This window comes from Schistocerca nitens, chromosome 3, assembly GCF_023898315.1.
Source record: "Schistocerca nitens isolate TAMUIC-IGC-003100 chromosome 3, iqSchNite1.1, whole genome shotgun sequence".
In the NCBI taxonomy this organism is placed as follows: Eukaryota; Metazoa; Arthropoda; class Insecta; order Orthoptera; family Acrididae; genus Schistocerca; species Schistocerca nitens.
Window position 1 is genome coordinate 832,601,045 of NC_064616.1, and position 24,933 is coordinate 832,625,977.

Here is a 24,933-nt window from a genome sequence, read left to right on the forward strand (position 1 = left end):
GCTGCTGCGTTTCTAACAAGTTACTCAAAGGCTAAACACAAATTATCTGTGCGTATTCTTTTCAGTGCACATTAAAATCCCTGCACTATCAACTGCGAGTTCATCTTTTGACAAAATTTTCAACACTAACTCCAAGTACTCTCAACCGTGACTCACTACCTTCAGCCCATTCAGCCAGAGATCTGTGGCTGTTAAAATTGGCTTTGTGTGTTTGCGACAACTAACAATATAACGCAATTTTGTTTGCATTTCTATGACAACACCTGAGTGTTGCCACAGTGTTACCTAACTACTATTTTAGTCTGTTAAACAAGCCTTTTTGCACCTCACAGTTAAAAGCTGGCAAGGATTCTCTCTCAGCAGAACATTAGATTGGGAAGATAGCACTGTTTCACAAAAGCAAGTCTCTCTGAAGACAAAGGGATTGTCAGCAGAAAGGAATTTGATTCTGTTTATGATTTAAGAACCGAATCAATGTCAAAAAATTATGAAAATGAAGAGCGTATTAATATAATTTTTCCAAGGCAGGGCTAAAGGTGAAACAAAAACATTGAACACTTCAGAGTTCATCACTTGCTCACCCTGTTCAATTTCCTTACAAGCTGAATTAATTTGTTTGATATAACATTGTGTGGTGCCAAATTAATATATTCCAACAGTTTAGTGTGTTTTGAATTGCTACTTTTGTATGAAGTGCCTGAGCTCTTTGTCAAGTTTAGGGCAAGTCTGTTTTGCAGTTATCTTTCCCTTTTATGAAAATGAACATTCAAATTTGAATTTTCAGGTAAACCTCAGTCATGACAGCTGATCATATGCATTAATGTTCCTATTTCCATATCCTGCATTATGAACTGGCACATCACTAACTTTTCCATGTGTGAGCAAAATTTGCTGATACTTTAATACCCCCACTAACTAGCTTCCAAAATAAACAATTGTGAATATAATCTAGTTTAATACCTACAGTATCACATTTGGTCAGCTGAAGGTTTTCAAGAATCATGTACAACATGTAAATTTGTAATGCACCACATAACACAACTTTGTTAGCAATTGATTGATTATTTGGGGGGGGGGGGGGGGTCGTGTTTATGGGCCTGAACAGCAAGGTCATCAGTCCCCTAATTACAAAGTTACTTGCGAAAGAGATGGTCCACACTAAAATTGGACAGACCCAGTCAGAAGAGAAACTACAAAACAAGGAAATTAAAACAACAGAAGGCATAAAAGGATAGAGCAAATCTAAAAACTGGAAAAACAGGGATAAAAGAGCAGTCTGCATGAGGAAGTGTTCATGGGTCCTAGAACGAGGAAACAAAGAAGGTCCGAAGCACAAAAATACTGCTCCAAGAGTAAAGCAAAACCTTATATATCTGGAAATAGTAACTACTTTCACAGAGGAAACTAGAGACCAGTTCAACCATTCCTGAATCATCTGCTAATATTAAAGATAAGGAAACTGGAAGCCTATACTTAATACAAACAGCCAAAAGATGGAAACATTCCAGCAATGTATGGGATACAGTCAGTCTGGTTCTGCAACCACACTGTGGGTGTGGCTTGTAATGCAAGAGTAAACAATAGTTGAGCCTGGTATGACTAATGCATAGACAGTTTACGACTAAACTCCTTCCAAGAGGAGCAGAAGAAACAGCAACAAACTGCAGTAATCTCTTCGATTGTGTGGAATTTATTAGTGAGAGCAGTAGTGCAGGAGATATTCCACTCTCAGGCAGAAAGATATTTGATGTGAATCCACATATCTGCACCTGGAATCTGGAAGGAATGGGAATAAGTATCTGACATTAGCCAAGCGGTCAGCCAGTTCATTCCCTGGTATGCCCACATGACTTGGGACCCAGAGAAAAACAGTAGGTGGCACAGCCAAGGGCAGAGAGAAGGTAAGAGATAGCGAAGACCAAAGGGTGACTATAGTAGCATCGGTCTATAGCCTGCAAGCTGCTCATTGAATCAGTACAACACTGTGGAGGTCTGGGTAACAAAATGTAGAGCCCTGTTAAAGGCTAGCAGCTCTGCTGGGAACACACATGATCCCATCAATAAATGGTGTTTTAAACCTGAAGGAGACATGGAAGCATATCCCACCTTATCTTAGGACCATCAGTGTAGAAGATTCTAGCACCCTGGAATTCCTGAAGGATAGAACATACAAGACACCAGAAGACCATAGGGGCAACAGACACCTCAAGACCCTGGAATAAGTCTGTCCTAATCCATGGTCTAGGCACCATCCAAGGGAGTTGTGGGAGGAGTGAGTGGATATGGAGATCCTGACGGGGGAAGTGAGACTCATTCCAACTGGCAATCCTGCCCATAGGCAGTTACCAGAAGTTAGACATCACTCGTTTTCAAAGAGGACAGGGTACACGGGATGGTCAGGAATCTGCAAACGGCGATTGCTTAAGAAACCTGGAGTTGGCTTTGATGTATTTGTAGATGGGGAATCCCACTTCTGCGAGGAGACTGGTTATTGCTGCTTTTCGCACTAGTCCCATAGACACCCCACAATGGTGAACAGGGTCAAGTATTTTCAAAGTGGTATGAGCTGCTGAGCCTTAAGCCTGACAACCATAATCCGTTCTCGACAAGACCAGAGAATGGTAGAGATGGATAAGAGTAGCACAGTCTGCACCCGAAGATGTGTGGGCCAAGAGGTGGAGAGCATTAAACTTCCACATGCAGGTAGTCTTCAGGTGGCAAGTATGGGGAAGCCACGTAAGCTTTTTATCAAAAACAAGGCCCAAGAAATGGGACTGCAACAAAATTGAGGGGGGGGGGGGGAGAGAGAGAGAGAGAGAGAGAGAGAGAGAGAGAGAGAGAGAGAGGTGTCAACAGTTGATTAGTTGATTTGTTACTACTGTTCACACCATGGCCCTTCCTCTGTGCAGTGCACAGTTGTTTATCCACACAGTTCATCTTTTTCTTCAAACTTCAAATAAATTATGTACAATATTGCATTGTTCACTATTCATAGTCACAAAAATTTCCACTGCAACATTCAGAAAATATTTAAATAACAAATTCAAATTTAACATTTGAGAAGGTTATTTTCAATAACTAAGCAGACAATAATTATAGTTGGATTAACTAACAGAAGTGGGCTACAGAGACACAACCAGGATGAGTTTTCAGCTTTGCCATTTTGTAATGAAAAATATGGTACACACATGGAATAGTTACAGCGCAGTCCTTAACCCAGTTAATGTCTACTGTAAAATGGGACTTCTCTTTCAAAGATCACATAGAATGGACAAAAATATGGTAACACCCAATAATGCAAGCTTCAACATAAATGCAGATGCCAGCCAAGCCTGCAGGTTACACTATTGTATTTGACAAACAGCATCTGTGCAGCATCCTCAATAGGTTGCAAGTGTCAGTCATGGTCATAACAGTGTTCTATGTAGTTGAAAGCATATCATGTCAGAGCTAAGTGCATTGGAACAGGGGTACACTGTGTGTATTATGGGTGCTTCCATAACCATGCTATATGATGTGTTTGGTGTTTCAGGAGGCACCATATTAATTTCTACCACATACAGGGATTGTTTCATAACTTAAATTCTATTGTTGACATATAAACAAATATAAATACTGTACTAATTATAAACATTTGGAAGACAAAATACCAGTAATCTTGAAGCATATATTTGTCTATCTGAAAACATGTTAGTAAAGCCAGCACTTAATACCAAAGTAATTAACAGTTTTGTCCAAGGCATTGTTTGTGTACTTATATTTGTTAATTTCATGACTTAAATAATTTGGCTTAACACTTATTCAAAGAAACTGTTAGAAAGAAATAATCTTTCTATGTATTCAGTTAATTTAATGAGTTAGGTTTTAATTGTAATTTCTGTAAATTTAACTTCAAACAATGTGTAGTTTCAGTACCTATTTTGAGGATATATCTACATTACATGGTTACTCTCCAATTCAGACATAAGTGCCTGGCAGAGGATTCGTCGAACAATTTTCGTACTACTTCACCATTTCACTCTCGAATGGCGCATGGGAAAAAGGAACACCTAAATCTTTCCGCTCGAGCTCTGATTTCTTATTTTATTGTGATGATCATTTCTCCCTACATATGTGGGTGTCAACAAATTTTCGCATTTGGAAGAGAAATTTGGTGATTGAAATTTCGTAAATAGAGCTTGCCACAAAGAAAACTGCCTTTGTTTCAGTGACTGCCACACCAACTCACGTATCAATTCAGTGACACTCTCACCATTGCATAATAACATGAAACAACCTGCCCTTCTTTGAAATTTTTTTGATGTCCTCTGTCAATCCTACCTGGTAAGGATCCCACACTGCACAGCAATATCCCAGCAGAGGATGGACAAGTGTAATGTAGGCTGTCTCTAGTGGGTTTGTCGCATCTTCTAAGTGTTCTGCCAACAAAGCTCAGTGTTTCGCCTTCCACACAATATTATCTATGTGGTCTTTCCAATTTAAGTTGCTCGTAATTGTAAGTCCTAGGCATTTAGTCGAATTGACAGCCCTTAGATTTGTGCGATTTATCGTATACCCAAAATTTATCGGCTTTCTTTTAGTACCCATGTGAATAACCTCACTTTTATTTGTTTAGTGCGAATTGCCACTTCTCACACCATACAGAAATTCTCTCTAGATCATGTCATTGGAATTTATCATCTGATGATTTTACTAGACGGTAAATTACAGTGTCATCTGCAAACCAATCTAAGGGGGCTGCTCAGATTATCACCTAGATCATTTATGAAAATCAGGAACAGCAGAAGGCCTATGACACTACCTTGCAGAATGCCAGATGTCACTTCTGTTCTACTCTATTTACCGTTGATAATTACGCATTGTAACCCCTCTGAGAGGAAATCACAAATCCAGTCACATCTGAGACTATACTCCATATGCACGTGATTTAATAGTCACTTGTGAGGAACGGTATCAAAAGCCTTCTGGAAATCTAGAAACATGGAATTTATCTGAGCCCTTGTCAACAGCACTAGTTACTTCATGGGAATAAAGAGCTAGCTGTGTTGCACAAGGAAGATTTTCTGAATCCTTCTTGGTTATATATCAATAAGTCATTTTCTTCAAGGTGATTCACAATGTTCGAGTACAGTATATGCTCCAAAATCCTACTGCAAATTGAGGTCAGTGATATGGGTCTGTAATTCAATGGGTTACTCGTATTTCCTTTCTTGAATATTGGTGTGACCTGTGCTACTTTCCAGTCTTTAGAAACAGGCCTTTTGTCAAGTGAGCGGTTGTACACAGTTGCTAAGAAAGGCGCTATTGTGTCAGCATACTCTGAAAGGAACCTGATTGGTATACCATCTGGACTGAAGACTTTTCTTTCTTAAGTGGTTTGAGTTGTTTCACAACACCTAAGATATCTACTTTTATGTCACTCATGCTAACAGCGGTTCTGGTTTCAAATGCTAGGATATGTACTTTATCTTTCATGAAGGAATTATGGAAAACTGTATTTAGTAATTCCGCTTTAGTGGCATCATCATTGGTAACATTTTCATCGCTATTGCACAGTGACGGTATTGACTTTTTGCCACTGGTGTACTTTACACACAACCAGAATCTCTCTGGGTTTTCTACCACATTTTGAGACCATATTTCATTGTGGAAACTATTAAAAGCATCTCGCATTCACGCCCGCACTAAATTTCAAGCTACAAGGCCCAATTTTTTGTCCCAAGTCAGTCCACAGCTGAGTTTCAGGCGATAAACCTGTTAGAACAACAATGAATCAACTTATCTGTGAAATAAGTGTTACACAATTATGCCAGTGTTAAAACAATGGGCGTGTCTCCATATGTACCTTTCTATTCTTCAAGAACTGTGAACTTTGTGATTAGGTTTTTATTGCTCATAGATATTGAACAGTAAACTATTGTAGCAGTATGTGGATGCTTGCCTGAAAACTTAATGAGGCTTATCGAAAGTTAAACACTAGTGCACTGGCCTTATTGAATGTGTATAAGGGAGGTTGTGAAAAGAGAAAATAAACAACTGTGAAATGCAAATGTGCACTTGTCAGGTACATCATTTACAGTAAACAGTACTGCATTTCCACACCGTATTTTTTTTTCAGCCAGCATGTCAATACTGAGGGCAAGAAACAAAGAAGGCGAACCGTCACACTATGGTCCAATGTTTGTTCCCCAGTAATGCTATGTTCTAAGATGACAGGGCCCCTATTCACACAGCTATCATCATCCAGGACTGGTTCTGTGAGCAAGAGGATCTGTCTTATCTCCCATAGCCACCCCATTCATGGGATCTCAAAATTGAGCCATTCTGGTTTACCTTTGAGTGTGATCACTATCCACCTCCATCATTGCCTGAACATGTCACTCTTTTGCAGGAAGAATGCTTTAACAGTACCTTTAAAACACAGGAGCTGTATTTACCAATTTCAAGGTGAGAAAGCCATTTTGAATGCCAACAATTTTCCTCCAGTTTCAGGCATGGTAATGTGTTGTGTTTTTGGCTTTTTGATGTTTTTGTTACTCTGTGCATGATATGAATTTACCTCTTGTGTAAATTCAATATTTTCAAGTGATAGTGTTATAATGTCAACTCACATTAAAATAGTTTTAATTTTCAGTGAAGTTATTTAACAAAAATCTACTTTTATAAAACTGTGTTCTGTTATTATGCACATGTGCTGAAGTATTATATGTATGACTAGTTCATGCATAGGGAATGTAGGACTGCATGAAATTTACAATCTGGAGGAATGTCCCTCCTCAACAAAAGGTTTGTGCCTGGGAGTGTAAAAGATGGTTCAGTGTGAAGTAGCACAAAAGATCTTTTGTGATAGACACAGTTGGTGCCATCATCCCAATTTTTCCCATCATGAGTGCTTATTGACTCAAAAATTGCAGCAAGTGGATTAATTATGTCTGATGCAGATGTACATTAGCAATTATACCATGGCATTTATAGTTTTTCCTCTGAATTTTAAAATTCTGAAGTTAAGAAGACTTAAGAGCATTTTACATCAAGGGCATGATCATGCATTATGACTTCATACTTTTTGCAATGTAAGATCACCACAGCAACCTCCTTCAGTACAATTAAAGTTTAGTACTGTACACACTAGCACGGACCGGTAACTTAATGTTCAAGTAACAATTATTCTAATTTCACTGTGTTGAGAACCCATTTTTCTCCCCAGTTATTTACCCATCTAGGTTCATCTTCCTAGTGCAGAAATATTCCACTCTAATTCTAATGAATTACAGAACCATAACCGTTCCCACCTTTGTTAACTTTTGTGGAGTAATTTTCTAGTGTTTACTCAGTCTTTCATACAAAATGCTCCATGCACTCTTAAGTGAATATTTGTATCTCGAAAGAACAAGTGCAAGAAAATAAGCATTCATTGCAGTGACTATTTCAATTCTTATCAAAATCTTTGCTCAATGGAGTAAAGGTAACAATAGAACAGTGAATAAAAAACCAAGTAGATGTCATTAGATTTTGATACTTGCATTAACATGTTTGTAATAGTGTTTTCATTCATACATTATATATTACTATTCTGTCTTGTTAGACATGCCCACTTGCATGTTTTTTAATGTACATGACCACATATTTACTTTCCTACTTAAATACCACTGGCTCAATCCCTGCTAGTGTAACTACTACTCCCTAAAAATACAGGCCTTCTGATTATGAACTGTAGTATGATAAATTTCCATTAACACACATTCACAGTAAAACTTTAAACGTCTGTCAAAGCAGTTACATTATTTGGGACTTCTTGTCCTAGTAATCAATAATGATACATCCTCTATATATTTATTCAGTAAAAATGATACTGTAGGTGTCACTAGAATTATATGCTATGACTAAATGCAAGAAATTTGTAAAGATTAACTCCCCGAGTACCTCTTAATAAGATCTGAAGTTTGCTCAGATAACCTTCAAAATGGAGCACTCAGGAAGTAATTGAATACTGATTGTGTGTGTGTGTGTGTGTGTGTGTGTGTGTGTGTGTGTGTGTGTGTGTGTGTGTGTGAGGTCAAATGCACAGAACTAGTCTGAACTCTAACCTACATTTGTGAATCCAATGATAATATTACATCAAGCAGATGAGCTGTGGAACTTTGCACTTTCTGTATCGTGATTCATGTTCATGGCTGTCAAGGAAGCACAACATTAGCTTAACAGACATGATGAAATGTGGACCACTAAAAAGCTGACCTCCATCAAAAGAGTCCATAAGCCTTCACGCAGATTGATAAAACTATGTTGTGTGAAATAATATTAAAAGGAAGCTGCTATTATTGGTAGATTTCACCATATAGTGGAAAGACTACCTCGACTCCTCAAGTGGGTGTTGGACTGTTAATATTTGAGGATGCCTCAGTCTGGTCAATTGAAACACTCCTCTTCTTAATAGATCCATGATTCTCTCCTGTTCCATTTTTGAGCAGCGTTCCAAGGTGCGCTTTTCAAAGACAAATATTGACCCATCTTGTTTTGTTGATTTCTTATAGCCTTTATAAACTTTCCACAGCTGACCTTTAAAGAAAGAGTAATCTCTTTAGATTATTTTTTCTGTATTACATGAAAAATTAACATTCGTAATGTGCTACATAATGCAAAGAAAACATTTGCTAAATTCAATCAGCAATTATATGAAGTGTCCAAAATTTCAACTCATATTCAAGATAAAAATAGTCACTTTACACTGAAATATATAAACAAAGATTAACAATGTACTGACTCTGCATAAGCACAAAAGTTTATATAGAAGTAATTTAAGAATACTTCTGGAGGTTTGTGGTAGAAATACCAACTTACTCGGTCCTGCTGTGCATGTATAGGATGTTATTTCATATTCTCTGGTAACTGGATTACCAGGTAGCACCCCAGACAACTGGGACACTGTTGTGCTCACTGTTGAATATAGTTTATTTATAACATCCATTCTGAATGTGCCTGAAATACGCAATTTTTTCATGAGAAAAGTCATGTTACAAATATAGAAAACTGGCCAGGCATGTTACTTAATGATAATTTTATGGGTCATGAACAAAAATGAGAAAATATCCTTAGAAACAGAAATTGACCATTGCCTTTTATTTAATATCAGATTATATCCACACAGTAACGAGACAAGCAAAAAACTTATTTATTCATTTTGAACGCAATTATGAAACATCTTATGTAGGAGAATTCAGACACAAAGCTGAACAACCGTGTTTTTAACTCCCTTAATGAAGTAAGTGCAAAAAGTTTGGCTAAAACTAACAGTATCACATGATTAGTTGACCACTGAGAATAGACCAATGACAAGTATCTTGCAACACACTTTTCTACTAAACATTAAGGTTGTCTTTAGCACAGAAAGGGGTGCACACCACTGAAAAAAAATAAATAAATAAATAAAATAAATAAATAAATTTGAAAACTTACCCAGTGATATAAAATGTCTAACAGACAGCAAGGTGCAATTTGAAAACCAATTGAAAAAGTTTCTCCTTGACAACTCATTCATAGAAGAATTGCTATGTTTGTGATGTGTAAAAGGTGGTGGGTAGCTAACTCAATCTGTTTATCTTGTTTCCATTTCAGGGGGGAAAATGTATGGTGATGTTTAGAGTACAAATTAATTTGCAATATGAATGTAAAATTACTCATTTCACATCACATCATGACAATTTATCGTGCAAAATGATCCATGGAACATTAAAGTAACCAACCACCATATCAGGTAAGAGTTAAGATGCGAAGTTTCCTTACAAAAATATCCTAAAGTAATGAGATTTGGCCCCCGTTTCATTGAGTAATGATGTTCTTGACATCAGCTAGGTCATGCAATGTAATTTCATGAAGAAAATTGAGAAATCACTAGAAAATTGCTACAAAGCCAAAGTTATAGTATATCCAGAACAAAATGCAAGTCTCAAATGGTGAAAGGGTCATCATTTAGACAATTCTATATGGTTGGCTCATAAGAAAATGAATTTCAATATTACTGCTCATCACATTGCTACCCAATAGTCTAGGACATCCCCTCATCCCTTTAACCCTTCAGCAGATAAGCTGCTCTTAACGCCAATATTTTATTGGAATAATATATACATCACAAAAGAATTCCTTTAAAATTTTGAACATGGCTGGAAGCAGCAACTGTAGAATGCACTCTTCGTGAGGGAAAGGTGGAAAATAGTCAAATCAGATGCAATGACAAAAAGGTTAGATGAAACCCCTTGACATAGATTTTGACATAAAAAACATCCTCAGAATGATTGACAGTGGTTACATAATGTGGATTTATGTAAAAAAAAATTCAAAGAAACTAATATAGATAAAGTGCAGCTGTGAAGCACTTTCCTATTACAGTCAACATTTTTTGATTTTTTTTTTTATAATGGAGGTAAATTTTATCTTTTGCATCTTGTGGCTACATTTTTAATGTAACTCCACAACATTATGTAACTGGTGTTAATCACAGATCCTTTTGAAGACAGACATCAAAACCTAGGTCAAGGGGTTTTACTAAACCTTTTTTACTGTTGCACCTGCTTTTGCTGTTCACCTTTTCCTCATGAAAGTGATTTCATGACCAAACCAAAGACACCACTGTAGAAAGTGCAGAAAATCAATTTCAAACAAATTCTAAAAATAGGAACCTGCACATCCTAAATACTGTGGAACCTTTATCAGGCCCTCATTAATCCAGATCTCTGCTACATTCAGGTCTGCCTTTCCGACATAGTAAGTATACAGTATTGATAATCCAGATGTAATAATTGTTCCATTTGTGATGACAATCATTGAATTCAAAGTCAGCCAAGTGCCATACAAGGAGTCTGGCACTGTCAGTGAGAGGATTTGCCTGAAAGCCATGTGATTGGTTGACCATCACATCCATGTACAGACAAGCAGGTCATTAGCAACATCAAAGTGAAATTTCGACAAACTACTGTAACAATACTGTTGTACCCAAAGGAGCATGGAGTTCGAGAAAGTATTGCAGAAATCTATAAATGAAACTTCCTGGCAGATTAAAACTGTGTGCTGGACCGAAACTCAAACTCAGGAACTGACTTCTGTGAAGTTTGGAAGGTAGGAAAACAAGGTACCACCAGAAACAAAGCTGTGAGGACAGGCTAAAAGTCATGCTTGGGTAGCTCAGATGGTAGAGCACTTGCCCACAAGACAAAGGTTCCAAGTTCAAGTCTCAGTCCAGCACAGTTTTAATCTGCCAGGAAGTTTCATATCAGCACACATTCCACTGCAGAGTGAAAATTTCATTCTGGAAATCTGTAAGTGTCAGACATTTATAGAACTGCATCTGTGTGGTATCCTATGGCTGAGAATCATGTAAGCCCTGGAAAAATCCATTACCAGATATTTTGGAGTCCAGTAAAACAGTGTGACAATGTTCACCCAATTAAGTTTGTTGAAGCATTGGCAAATATTCCAGGATGCTCAGAAATAGGTGATGTTAATGGATGGCTGTGAAACAAAAGCCAGACTGGCTACAATATTATTTCTGACATCATTACTGTTTATGTTCATCTGCAGACGATGAGAGTGGTGCTAACCCATGTAGTTCTAATTTTTCCATGAACCTTCGACAATATGAATGACATTGGTCCCGACTAATACAAAAAAGCAAGGTTCCACTGTAAGTGAGAATCAGGAAGATGTCTTCAACCATAAGGTTCACCTTAATACCAAATGGCCATTAAATTGGCTCCATTGCCTGTAAACTCTCAAAGACAGTACCCTACAGTTTAATAAGAATGATCAAAGTAACTTAACAGTTCTGAAATTCAAAATATTGCAGGCAGAGGAGGGGGGGGGGGGGGAGAGAGAGAGAGAGAGAGAGAGAGAGAGAGAGAGAGAGAGAGAGAGAGAGAGAGAGAATGTTTAGCTGCATGCATTTCTTCCATTCAACCTCTCATTTAAACTCAGCCCAACACATCACAATATGAAGCTGTATGCACATGCACGCAACAAATTTACCTGAATAAGATTGACAGCTGAAACTGGTAATCGAAAGAATAAATGCAATTATGTCTGGCAGTAACTATTAAGAAACTTCACCAAGCCCATAAAATTTACAACATGTGGTTCTTTCAAAAACTGCCAACTCATTTTATGGGTTACATGAGGTGCTTCCATAAAATATAATCTTTCCCCATCTTTGACAATGGGGAGTGTGAGTGTTAAACTTTATTCATAGATGGTGTAAGAAATCATCTAATTCTGTGGATACTTAAGGAGGAATATCTTTACACAGATGTAAATGGACAGCTCATTGTTAAGTGTGGACAGTGACTGTGCAAAGGGATTAATCCAATTATGAAATAGTGAAGTTACTTTCGCGGGAAGAAGTTTTAGAAGATTTAGAGAATGGACAAGAGAATTATGAACAAAGTTGTGTAAATGAAAATGCACAACTGATTACTTAATAATATTACTCAAAAAAATTATTTTAAATTATTTCTGTTAGACTTAGGGTTAGCATCAAAGACTAATCTTTTCAGCAGACTAAGTATATCAAAGTTAAAAAGATTAATTTCAATACACACAGTTTGCTGCTTCTATTACCTGTGTTTATGAATAGAGTGAAACTGATCACCTATACACATCAACATGTGTCATCAACTACACATGTTTGATATTCAGCTGTGCTACAGATTTTCAAACCAATGAAGACAAGAGATATGGAAGCACACACACCTACATATGTCAAATTATAATAATTGTAGAAAAGAATTTATTACAGAGTTCATGGAAGGCACTGAAATCAGGCGTTTCTTGGCCTTCTTTCCATATGTTCACTGCAAGAAGGCCAAACATTGTAGGTTATTCTCATCATGCATCCAGAGACAAGTTGCAATTTTGCCTCCAAGTAATGAATTTCTGCAGTGCAATCACACTTACTTGCAACTTATTGACAATATTAAGCCAAACACATCAGGAAGATTTCATCCACTCTCCAAAGTGCTTCTCTTCCACAAAAGCCTTTGATGACAGTGCATTCTGTTTTCACTCTAAAAACTTACTACAGATGCAAGTGTCATTGAGGGACTTTTCAGGTGTCTATACAAAATACACCACAAATATGTCTTTAATTTTTACAATGTCACAGAAGCAAGCAGTGACCATGTGCTCAATTGAGCTTTGTGCTAGAAGGCAGGAAGTCATTGTCAGCAGTTATGAGTCGCCGGCCGGAGTGGGCGTGCGGTTCTAGGCACTGCAGTCTGGAACCCAGCAACTACTACGGTCGCAGGTTCGAATCCTGCCTCGGGCATGGATGTGTGTGATGTCCTTAGGTTAGTTAGGTTTAATTAGTTCTAAGTTCTAGGCAATTGATGACCTCAGAAGTTAAGTCACATAGTGCTCAGAGCCAGGTAGTTATGAGTCTGCTGTCTGACAATCCATTTAACAACGAAGCAAATTGTATTTTAGACACCATAAGCAAATGAAGACGATTTAGTTGCAACTAATATGAAAAGAGAGAAATTATATAGATTAAATGTAATTTGTTAGCAATTAAATGGAAGGACAGAGGGATGCATGTTCACTGTTCACAAGACATGTCAATGTATGGTATCACAAAAAAGATTGGCACACATATACTGACAATTGCCAACATAATCCTATAATCTGAATGAGGGTAGTATTTAACTTGCAGGCTAATGTTTGCAGTAGAACTTGTTTTGACACAGAACAGTGAAATGGTGACAATGTTTATTCACCTGGTGGTCATGGGAGTGTCAAATGCATTTTGATTGTACAGTTCAGTGGACAAAAATAAAATCATGAACTTTATTACTACATTTGCAGCTGAACTCACTCAGCATGAACAACAAGTTAGTACATCTGAAACAAGGTGGAACTAAATGTCGATTGCTTCTTTAATCAAGCAGCTCCTCATGTGGCCTTAAAAGGCTGGGTGGATCCCATTCCAGATATTACAACCCAAAAACTCTTAGGTAGTTACCAGAAATCTAACCTAGGCCCTTTGTCTCTTCAGTCAATAATGTTAACCACTAGACTGCAAAGGTGGATGTGCAGGTAAATTAACAGAGGCATTTTCAGCAACACATACTGTTACTTAAGTATGCTGTATGTTTCAAATATGTACTTCCTGGTGCAAGGAATATCCAAGAAATTTCTCAAAGAGATACATAACCTTTGCGAGCAATGTGATTTTGATTTAGGTATGATTTTTTTCAAAATCAACCACATGAAGCAGCAATAGGATAACATGATTTGATACAAAGCATGTGAAGAATCTGTACAAATAAGCTACTTTTATTTTCAATGTAAATTTTCCAATATGAAACTTTTCATATTTTTCAATCACACTGTCTTTGATTATCCTCAGACCCATTAAGAGAAATATCTATTTCAACACAATGCAGTAAAAGGGAGTGTTCAGATGGCAGAAAATTTGTCTGGATGTTAACAAATGCCACCAAAGCACTTACCTGAATTTTGATAAAAAAGTGGTTTCTACAGCCAGGTACATGCAATAGGCCTTTTACTGGTAGTATTAACTGGTTCATACATGGTCCCTCCAAAATCAGTTGGAGTCCTGGATGGAACAACAATGCAAAGGCTAAAATAAGAGTTCAGCAAAATGTCACTGAACAATCACTCAAATAATTGTATAAGAGCCATCCTGACAACACATTCAAATATCATCCCTAACAATTTATGAAACAGATCACACTTATCAAAAAACATTGCAAGTTTTACCACATCCCTAGTCCCATATGTTAACAGATCACAGATCAGCTCAAACTAGTTGTTGCACTCTTGTTTGAACATTAAACGAAAAATATAAAACTTGGGACACCATAACCATAATTTAGCAGCCCACTTCTGAACTGCTTCGAAGTCTGTTTCATCCAGCCTGGTGGATGATCTCTCACTGGAGCAAGCAACCACTTTTAAGCAAACTGTACTCTATGCACAGACATGTTACAAGACATACTCTTAATGTAATGGTTGTTGGCAGCTCAGAACAATGTTACACGAATGCAGCCTCTTCTATTGTTTGCCAAACCTCAGGAGTCATTGTTTATTCAGTGGCTTGACCAAGGGTCAAAGCCAACAATGGCTTCAAAACTGCTGCTCTTGGGATCAGAACGGCAGTCTTCAGAACTGTGGCAAAAAGCTGAACTGTACACTGACAAGGGAACCTCCCCATCGCACCCCCCTCAGATTTAGTTGGCACAGTGGATAGGCCTTGATAAACTGAACACAGATCAATTGAGAAAACAGGAAGAAGTTGTGTGGAACTGTGAAAAAATAAACAAAATATACAAGCTGAGCAGTCCATGGGCCATATAGGCAACATCATGGACAATGTAAGCTTAGGAGTGTCGTGGTCCCGTGGTAGCGTGAGCAGCTGCGGAATGAGAGGTCCTTGGTTCAAGTCTTCCCGGGAGTGAAAATTTTACTTACTTTATTTTTGCGTAGTTATTATCTGTCCGTTTGTGCATTGACGTCTCTGTTCACTGTAATAAGTTTAGTGTGTTTTGCGACCGCATCGCAAAACCGTGTGATTAGTGGACGAAAGGACGTGCCTCTCCAATGGGAACCGAAAACATTTGATCGCAAGGTCATAAGTCAACCGATTCCTCCACAGGAAAACACATCTGATATATTCTATAGGACACTGGTGACGGCATGTGCGTCACATGACAGGAATGTGTTGTGGACCCACCTAACTTGTACACTTGGCGAATGGGTAAAAAGATTCTTCTACCTTGCCCGATTTAGGTTTTCTTGTGGACGTGATAATCACTCCCAAAAAAGTGATGAAAACATGAGAGTTTGTCACAAACTGAAAATAAAAAACTAAATTTTTCACTTGATGGAAGATTTGAACCAAGGAACTTTCGTTCCACAGCTGCTCACGTTACCACGAGACCACGGCGCGCCTGCGTTCCCATTGTCCTTGATGTTGCCTATCTTCCCATGAACTACTCAGTTTGTATATTTTGCTTATTTTTTTCATAGTTCCACACAACTTCTTCCTGTTTTCTCAATTGATCTGTGTTCAGTTTTTCAAGGCCTATCCACTGTGCCAACTTATAACTAAATCTGAGGGGGGTGCGATGGGGAGGTTTCCTTGTGAGAAATACCAGACATACCATCAAAAACTGGTGATATGAGAAACAGCCAGTCAGGAGAGAGTTCATGACAGCATGGATCATCCACCCATTGCTACCTATAGCAAGGATAAGCACTTCTATTTGGGAGCTTTTCAACTGCTCACTCACCCTACAGTTTTAACCTCACAATCAGACACTGGTTCCTGCACTTTAAACAATTGGTTGGTGGACAGTGGTTTGATAAAGACGAACTCAAGACCACCATTGTCAACCTCACTTCAAATAACATGCTGAACACGAACGCAGGAGGGATAAAGAAGCTGGTGTAGAACTGCAAAAAATAATTGTTAATCAAACCTAACAGTAACTAATTTAGCAGCCCACTTCTGAATTGCTTCAAAGTCTGTTTCATCCAGCCTGGTGGAGATCTCAAACATTCAAGCAGTGCTACAGAATGGGTCACATTAGTATTCTCTATGCAGTCTCCTTTACAGATGAACCACACTTTCCTAAAATTTCCCCACCAAATTTATGTCCACCATTCACCCTCCCTATTGTCACCCTTATAAGCTCATTCTGTTTCATGCCACTCTGCAATGTTATGCCTAGATATTTAATCAACATGACTGTCTAGCAGCACACCCCCAACACTGTATTCGAACATAGTGAGATTGTTTTTCCTACTCATCTGCACTAGCTTACATTTTTCTACATTTAGAGCAAGCGGTCATACATCACAATTAGAAATTATGGCTTAGATATCTCACACCCTCTAACAGTCATTCAATGAAGACCCCTTCCTGTAGAGCAGTGTCATCAGCACACAGCCACAGATTGTTGTTCACCCTGTCCATCATTTGTGTATATTGATCCAGGTGATACCTTTGATTGACTCACCATTTAAGATGCTGTACTGGGTTATATTACTTAACAAGTTCGAGCCACTCATATCTGGGAACATATTCCAGACACCCAGATGTTTAACAGTCTGTAGTGGGGTACCATGTTAAATGTTTTCCAGAAATCTATAAATACAAAATCTGCCTGTTGCCCTTCATTCAACATTCACAGAATATCATGTGAGAAGAGGGCAAGTAGAGCTACACACAAGTGACACTTTCTAAATCCATGCCAACTTGTGAACAGAAGCTTTTCTGTCTCTAGGAAATTTATTTCTGCTGCAAACCAATGCTAAGAACAATGGTCTTTAATTTTGTGGGTCCATTCTTGCACCCTTTTTGTATACAGTAGTCACCTGCATTTTTTGCAGTTCCTTGGAACTTTGCAGTGGGTTACATTTAAAATAAATTTAAGCCCAGTAAGGGGACAATGTTGTAGATTACACTAAAAACTGGATTCCACATGGATCTGGTGACTTTCTCAACTCTCAGTTGCTTCTCTATGCCAGAGATGCCTGTTACTATGTATGCCAGAGGAGTCTAACATGCAAACAATGGTATGTTTGTACAATGATCCTGCATCAATGATTTCTTAAATGTAAAATTTAAAATTTCCACTTTCTTTTTGCTGTCATTTCCACACCAGACTGGCCGACAAGTGATTGGATAAAAGCCTTCGAAACTGATTTTATGTAGGGCCATAATTTCCTCAGATTCCCCACAAGGTACAATGGTGAATTTTTTATGCTTTGTGCATCAATCTTTTTATAGACACACGAATTTCTACTAACTTTTGCCTGTCTCCATCTGCACGTTCTTTTTGTAACAGCATTACGATCTACTACCTCAGCATTTTTTATTTTTATTGAACCACAGTGGGTCTTTCCCAGTTTTCCAAAAACTGTTCTAAAGTACTTCACAAGGTTACCTGTCTCTGCCATTTGCAGTGAATCTATAAACATCTCAGTCTGTACTCTGTAGGTTCAAGTTGCCTCCAGCTAAGATTGCAAGATGTGGGCATCTCCATGCTACTGAGCAGAGACTTTAGTAATTCTAAAACTACTGTGGCAGAATTGGGTCGCTGGTAAAAAACATACAATAACAGTGTTCACCTAGACCTGTTACCCATATCCAGAAAATTTCAGTAAATTTCAACCTCAATAGACATTTTTGTCAACTGCAGAGAACACTCCTTCCTATGGCATCTAATCTGTATTAGATATAAATTCCCTACCTCCCTAACAAGGGAACCTCCCCATCGCACCCCCTCAGATTTAGTTATAAGTTGGCACAGTGGATAGGCCTTGAAAAACTGAACACAGATCAATCCAGAAAACAGGAAGAAGTTGTGTGGAACTATGAAAAAAATAAGCAAAATATACAAACTGAGTAGTCCATGCACAAGATAGGTAACATCAAGGATAGCGTGAGCTCAGGAGCACTGTGGTCCCGTGGTTAGCATGAGCAGCTGCGGGCTGCGAGGCCCATGGTTCAAGTCTTCCCACGAGAGAAAAGTTTATTTTCGCAAAGTTATGGTCTGTCCGTTCCTTCATTGACGTCTCTGTTCACCGTAATAAGTTTAGTGTCTGTGTTTTGTGACCGCACTGCAAAACCGTGCGATTAGTAGACTAAAGGACGTGCCTCTCCAATGGGAACTGAAAACATTTGATCGCAAGGTCATAAGCCAACCGATTCCTCCACAGGAAAACACATCTGATAATTTTTTTTTTTTAGGGCGCAAAACTGCTATGGTCATTAGCACCCGGCCCGTGACTTAGGAAACAGTAAAAAACCGAAAATGGAAACCAGCAGCAATGGGAACGAAAATCAAAAATGGAGAAACTAAAAACAGAAGGCAGGCTTAAAAATCCACTACAGAAAGGGGTTGGTTGTCCCAAAAAAGCTTCAAATGACTGACGTCATTTCACTGGCACTAATAAACTCTAGTACGCGATCGGCTGAGCGCGTGTCATCTGCTAAAATCGACGATATATCAGGCGATAGCTGTAGACGGGAGCGTAACGGATTAAAATAGGGGCACTCAAAAGGTGTCTTACCGTCCACAGCTGAGAGCAGTGGGGACAGAGTGGGGGAGGATCACCGCTTAAAAGATGTCGATGGCTAAAAAAGACAGTGCCCCATCCGGAGTCTAGTTAAAATTACCTCCTCCCGACGACGCGTTCGGGAGGAAAAGGTCCAAGCAGAAGGAAGAGCTTTCACATCCCGCAATTTATTATGGGGAAGTGTCGACCAATGTGCGTGCCATAAAGGAACAACACGACGACATAAAACGCTCCGTAGATCGGCGAAGGGAATCGATTAGATAGCTGGCCAAAGAAGAGAGACTACCGCCTTGGCTGCAATATCGGCCGCCTCATTTTCACAGATACCAACATGCCCCGGGAGCCAGAGGAACGCCACAGACACGCCCCCCAGGTGGAGCAAGCGAAGACAGTCCTGAATCCGGTGGACCAGAGGGTGCACAGGGTAAAGAGCTTGGAGACTGAGGAGAGAGCTGAGAGAATCTGAGCAGATTACGTACTGTATCCGCTGATGGCGGCGGATGTAGTGGACAGCCTGGAGAACAGCGTAAAGCTCCGCAGTATAAACCGAACATTGGTCGGGAAGCCGAAAGGGATTTTGGGTGTCGCCAACAATATAGGCACTCCCTACAGCTAACTGTTTTCGAGCCGTCGGTGTAAATAAATGTGGCGTCCGTCATTTGTGCACATAGAGCAGCAAATGCCCGACAATAAACAAGTGAAGGGGTACCATCCTTGGGAAATCGACAAAGGTCACGGAGCAGGCAGATCCGGGGACGGAGCCAAGGCGGTGCTGTACCCCAAGTTGTCAAGAAGGTTTTAGGAAAGCGGAAGGAAAGAGAATGGAGCAGTTGACGGAAGCGGACTCCCTGTGGTAGTAGGGAGCAGGGGTGGCCTGCACACCCTACATCAAAGGAGGCGTCAAAAAAATGTCATGGGATGGATTAGCAGTCATTGAAGACAGATGGCTAGCATAAGGACTCAGAAGGACTGCTCGCCGATTGGACAGCGGAGGTTCAGCAGTCTCAGCATAAAGGCTTTCCACAGGGCTGGTGTAAAAAGCTCCAGACACTAAACGTAATCCACGATGGTGGATAGAGTTGAGACGTCTAAGAATAGACGGCCGAGCAGAGGAGTAGACTATGCTTCCATAGTCGAATTCCGAGCGCACTAAGGCGCGATAGAGGTGGAGAAGGACCACTCGGTCCGCTCCCCAGGAGGTACCATTCAGGACACGCAGGATGTTGAGGGATCGCAGACAGTGAGCCGAAAGATAGGAAACGTGGGAGGACCAGCACAGTTTTCTGTCAAACGTAAGACCCAAGAATTTAGCGACGTCTGAAAACGGAAGGTTGACAGGACCTAGATGTAAGGAGGGCGGAAGAAACTCCTTACCACGCCAAAAATTAACACAAACGGTCTTACTGGTAGAAAAACGGAAGCCTATTTCGATGCTCCAAGAGTGGAGGCGATCAAGACAGCCTTGAAGACATCGTTCAAGAAGGCTGGTCCATTGAGAGCTGTAGTAGATTGCAAAATCGTCCACAAAGAGGGAGCCCGAGACATCAGGAAGGAGACAATCCATAATTGGATTTATGGCAATGGCAAACAGTACAACACTCAGCACGGAGCCCTGGGGTACCCCGTTTTCTTGGGAGAAAGTGTTCACCCGCACCCTGAATGTGCGCTCTGCCATAAATTCACGAAGAAAAAGGGGCAGCCAACCTTGAAAGCCCCAAGAGAACAGTGTGCGGTGGATGATTGTCCTCCTACAGGTATCTTATGCTCTCTCCAGATCAAAAAATATTGCTACTGTTTGGCGTTTCCGGAGAAAATTGTTCATGATATAAATGGAAAGAGCAACAAGATGGTCAACTGCAGAACGATGCTTTCGGAATCCGCATTGGGCAGGTGTTAAAAGACTGCGGGGCTCCAGCCACCAAGCTAAACGGCAGTTCACGATACGCTCCAAAACCTTACATACACTACTCATGAGAGAAATGGGGCGATAGCTAGAGGGGAGATGTTTGTCCTTTCCAGGTTTCGGAACAGGAACGACGATAACATCCCGCCATCGTCTGGGGAAAGTACTGTCGGTCCAAATTCGATTATAAAGGCAAAGGAGGTAACGCAGACTATGGGTTGATAAATGGAGCAACATTTGGATGTGGATACCATCCGGTACTGGGGCGGAGGAGCGAGAAGAGGGTGCATGTTGGAGTTCCTGCATGGAGAAAACAGTATTATAGCTTTCGCGATTTTGAGAGGAGAAAGCAAGATGTCGCACTTCCGCTGCACGTTTCTTCGGGAGAAACGCTGGCGGGTAATTTGAAGAGCTCGAAATCTCAGCAAAGTGGTTACTCAAGGAGTTAGAAATTGCGACGGGGTCCATTAACGTGTCATGCGCGACAGAGAGCCCAGAGACCGGGGAGAAACTAGGCGCGCCAGATAACCGTTGAATTTGACTCCAAACTTCCGAGGAGGGAGTGAAGTTGTTAAATGAGCTAGTAAAGAATTTCCAGCTTGCCTTCTTGCTATCACGGATGACTTGACGGCATCGCGCACGGAACTGCTTATAGCGAATACAGTTCGCAAAAGTAGGATGGTGGCGGAAAATGCGAAGAGCACGTCACCGCTCACGTATTGCGTCACGGCATGCCTCGTTCCACCAAGGAACTGGGGGGCGCCGGGGCAATTCGGAGGTGCGTGGTATTGAAAGTTCCGCAGCTGTAAGAATAACGTCGGTAATATGTGTGACCTCATCGTCGACGCTGGGAAAGTGACGGTCATCGAACGTCGCTAGAGACGAAAAAAGTGTCCAATCGGCTTGGGCAAACTTCCAGCGTCGCGGGCGCATATATGGCAGGTGAGGCTGCAGTCTAAGGACATATTGAAAGTGGTCACTCGAGTGTGTATCATCAAGGGCGAACCATTCCAAGCGCCGAGCTAGCGGAACAGTACTGACCGCAAGGACAGTGTTGTATTTTCCTGTCTGAGGCATGGTGGGCTGTCGACTGGCGAATAATTTTCGAGCAGCAAAGGTCGACACCTTTTCCTTCACTCTGATTTCCTGGATGAGCTTTTCGTCTTTATAAATGGGGCAATCTCGAGAGGAAGCAGCATGGTCACCCATACAGTTGATGCAGCGATGGGATGGAGGTGGACAAGCACCCTCATGGGCATCCTTGCCACACGTAACACATTTGGCCGGATTGGAACAGGACTGGCTGGTGCGATTGAACCGCTGACACCGATAGCAACGCGTAGGGTTTGGGATGTAAGGACAAACGGAAATTATCTCATAGCCTGCTTTGATTTTCGATGGGAGTTGAACTTTGTCAAATGTCAAGAAGACAGTGCGGGTTGGAATGATGTTCGTGTCAACCCTTTTCATAACCCTATGAACAGCTGTTACGCCCTGATCAGACAGGTAGTGCTGAATTTATTCGTCAGACAATCCATCGAGGGAGCGTGTATGAACGACTCCACGCGAGGAATTTAAAGTGCGGTGCGCTTCAACCTGGACAGGGAAGGTGTGGAGCAGTGAAATACGCAGCAATTTTTGCGCTTGGAGGGCACTGACTGTTTCTAACAACAAGGTGCCATTCCGTAATCTGGAACACGACTTTACAGGACCTGCAATTGTGTCGACACCTTTCTGAATAATGAAAGGGTTGACCGTGGAGAAGTCGTGACCTTCGTCAGACCGAGAAACAACAAGGAACTGTGGCAATGATGGAAGAACTGTCTGTGGCTGAGACTCAGTGAACTTACGTTTGTGAGCAGACATAGTGGAAGGGGAGGAAACCATTGCGGAAGAATTCCCCATGATTACCGGCGTCTCCGACGGCGCGCTCCTCCCTTGTGGGGGCCCTCTCTGAGGGCACTCCCACCTTAGGTGAGTGTCTGGAGGTGTGACCTGAGGTGTGAACAAACGGACGGAGGGACCAATCGGCACTTTTGGAAGGTATCAGCTCGGGTAATCACCGCTCCCTGGGCCTGGCCGTTACCAGGGGGTACGTACGTGTCCTACCTGTCTACCCGGGGCGGGGAATTACGCGTTACCCCGTCACCTGCTACGCATGGAAATGCGTGGGTCGGCCTTCAGACACGCACAGGGAGGAAAAAAGAGAAAGGGAAAGGAAAGAAGAGGGGTCTCAAACGCCGCAGCGGAGAAAAGGGCAAGGAGAAGAAGTAAGGAAAAGGACAGAGGAAGGACGAAGACTTGCAAGCGTAGAAAGCAAGGAATTGGTAACAGTTTCAAGCATCCGTCTCCTGACGTAGGCACAAACCATACTCCCAGAGGGGGAGAGCATGAGGTGAGGGGGGGAGGGGGCGCGAAGATGGGGGATGGGGAAGGATGCGGAAAGGGAAGGTATGCAGCCCGGAAAGGAAGGAGGGCCACATTAGCTCGGGGTCCCGTGCTCGCTACGCACATATCCACACAAGAGTTTTGGATCCCCTGGGGGGCTGATATATTCTATACGACACTGGTGACTGCATGTGCGTCACATGACAGGAATATGTTGTCGACCCACGTAACTTGTACACTTGGTGAATGGGTAAAAAGATTCTTCTACCTTGCCCGATTTAGGTTTTCTTGTGGATGTGATAATCACTCCCAAAAACGTGATGAAAACTTAAGAGTGTCACAAACTGCAACAAATGAATGCAACAGTTTCACAGTCTCACAGTTTTCCCTTTGCTCTGTCAAAACATATGTTCTTAACGTTTTCAAATTTTTCCATTAGTAGACCGTCAAATCCTGCATATGTCCCAGCAAATCTGAACAGGTCCTGGAATTTTGGAGAGTGAAGTTGATTATATAAAAAATTAAACTTTTTTCTCTAAGGAAGACTTGAACCATGGACCTTTCTTTCCGCAGCTGCTCACGCTAACCACGGGACCACAGCACTCCTGAGCTCACACTATCCTTGATATTGCTTATCTTGCCCATGGACTACTCAGTTTGTATATTTTGCTTATTTTTTTCATAGTTCCACACAACTACTTCCTGTTTTCTCAATTGATCTGTATTCAGCTTTTCAAGACCTATCCACCGTGCCAACTTTTAACTAAATCTGAAGGGGGTGCGATGGGGAGGTTCCCTTGTAAGTATTTCAGAGATTTCTAGTTTGAGTTTCAGCCAGCTCTTGGTTCTGAGAATCTGAGTGTTCACTTTATTGACTGGTGAGTGTTCAGAGGACCTCCAACTACCACTCAGCCAAAAACCTACCTACCTGCCTTTCCCAAGTACTCTGCTACCTGATTAGCTGCTGCTTGTGTGTAGTGCTTTTCTGACCCACAAAGGTGAGACCTACAATTATTCATTCCATTATGGATGTTCAGAAATCTGCAGCCAGGACTGTCACAGAATCTACAGAGCATCTGGTTGTAAGGCCCTCAATTCAGCTACACACTACAAGACCATGACCAATGCTGGTAGCAATGCTACAGATTCCAAGTCCTACATGCACTGTAAGCTACACCAACAGTCTATCACCCTTGCCAGCTGTCTGTAAGAAATGAGGATGGCCTTAGAACCAAAGCAACAACACCACCTTGCACAGCCAATAGCCAGAGGCAGGGTCTCTTCCACATATCTGATGAGGTCCCCTGGCAGACATACCAAGTGCACATTGGATTTCTTTCCAATACCGGATACTAATTTGGGAAAGAACTTCATAATGTGCCAAACATTGGAGTCCCTGACAACTAAAAGACCCCTTCCCCCTTGCTGGGTGTCTGCTAAGAACCTGCTGAAGGAGTGGTCACCTGCTCTTTCACAGGAGGAATGCGTGAGACTAGTTGGCCAGCATCAACACTGGCTTCACCTTAAGTGACTAGAGTATCACCACCTGT

At 40.9% G+C, this 24,933-nt stretch overlaps 1 protein-coding gene across 5 annotated transcripts in view; it reads right to left on the reverse strand.

Annotated features, from left to right (window-relative positions):
* Window positions 1–24,933, reverse strand: part of LOC126248858 (SCY1-like protein 2) — a 197,455-nt gene that overhangs the window by 144,456 nt on the left and 28,066 nt on the right. For 4 of the 5 annotated variants that reach the window (XM_049950291.1, XM_049950292.1, XM_049950293.1 and 1 more), the window contains 3 exons: window positions 14,496–14,602; window positions 8,842–8,979; window positions 8,355–8,559 (listed from right to left, as the gene is read on the reverse strand). In XM_049950291.1, coding sequence (XP_049806248.1) covers window positions 8,355–8,559; window positions 8,842–8,968 — 332 coding nt within the window. In that variant the 5' untranslated portion in view covers window positions 8,969–8,979; window positions 14,496–14,602. The remainder of the gene's footprint in view (window positions 1–8,354; window positions 8,560–8,841; window positions 8,980–14,495; window positions 14,603–24,933) is intronic. The other variant, XM_049950295.1, reaches the window with a different exon arrangement.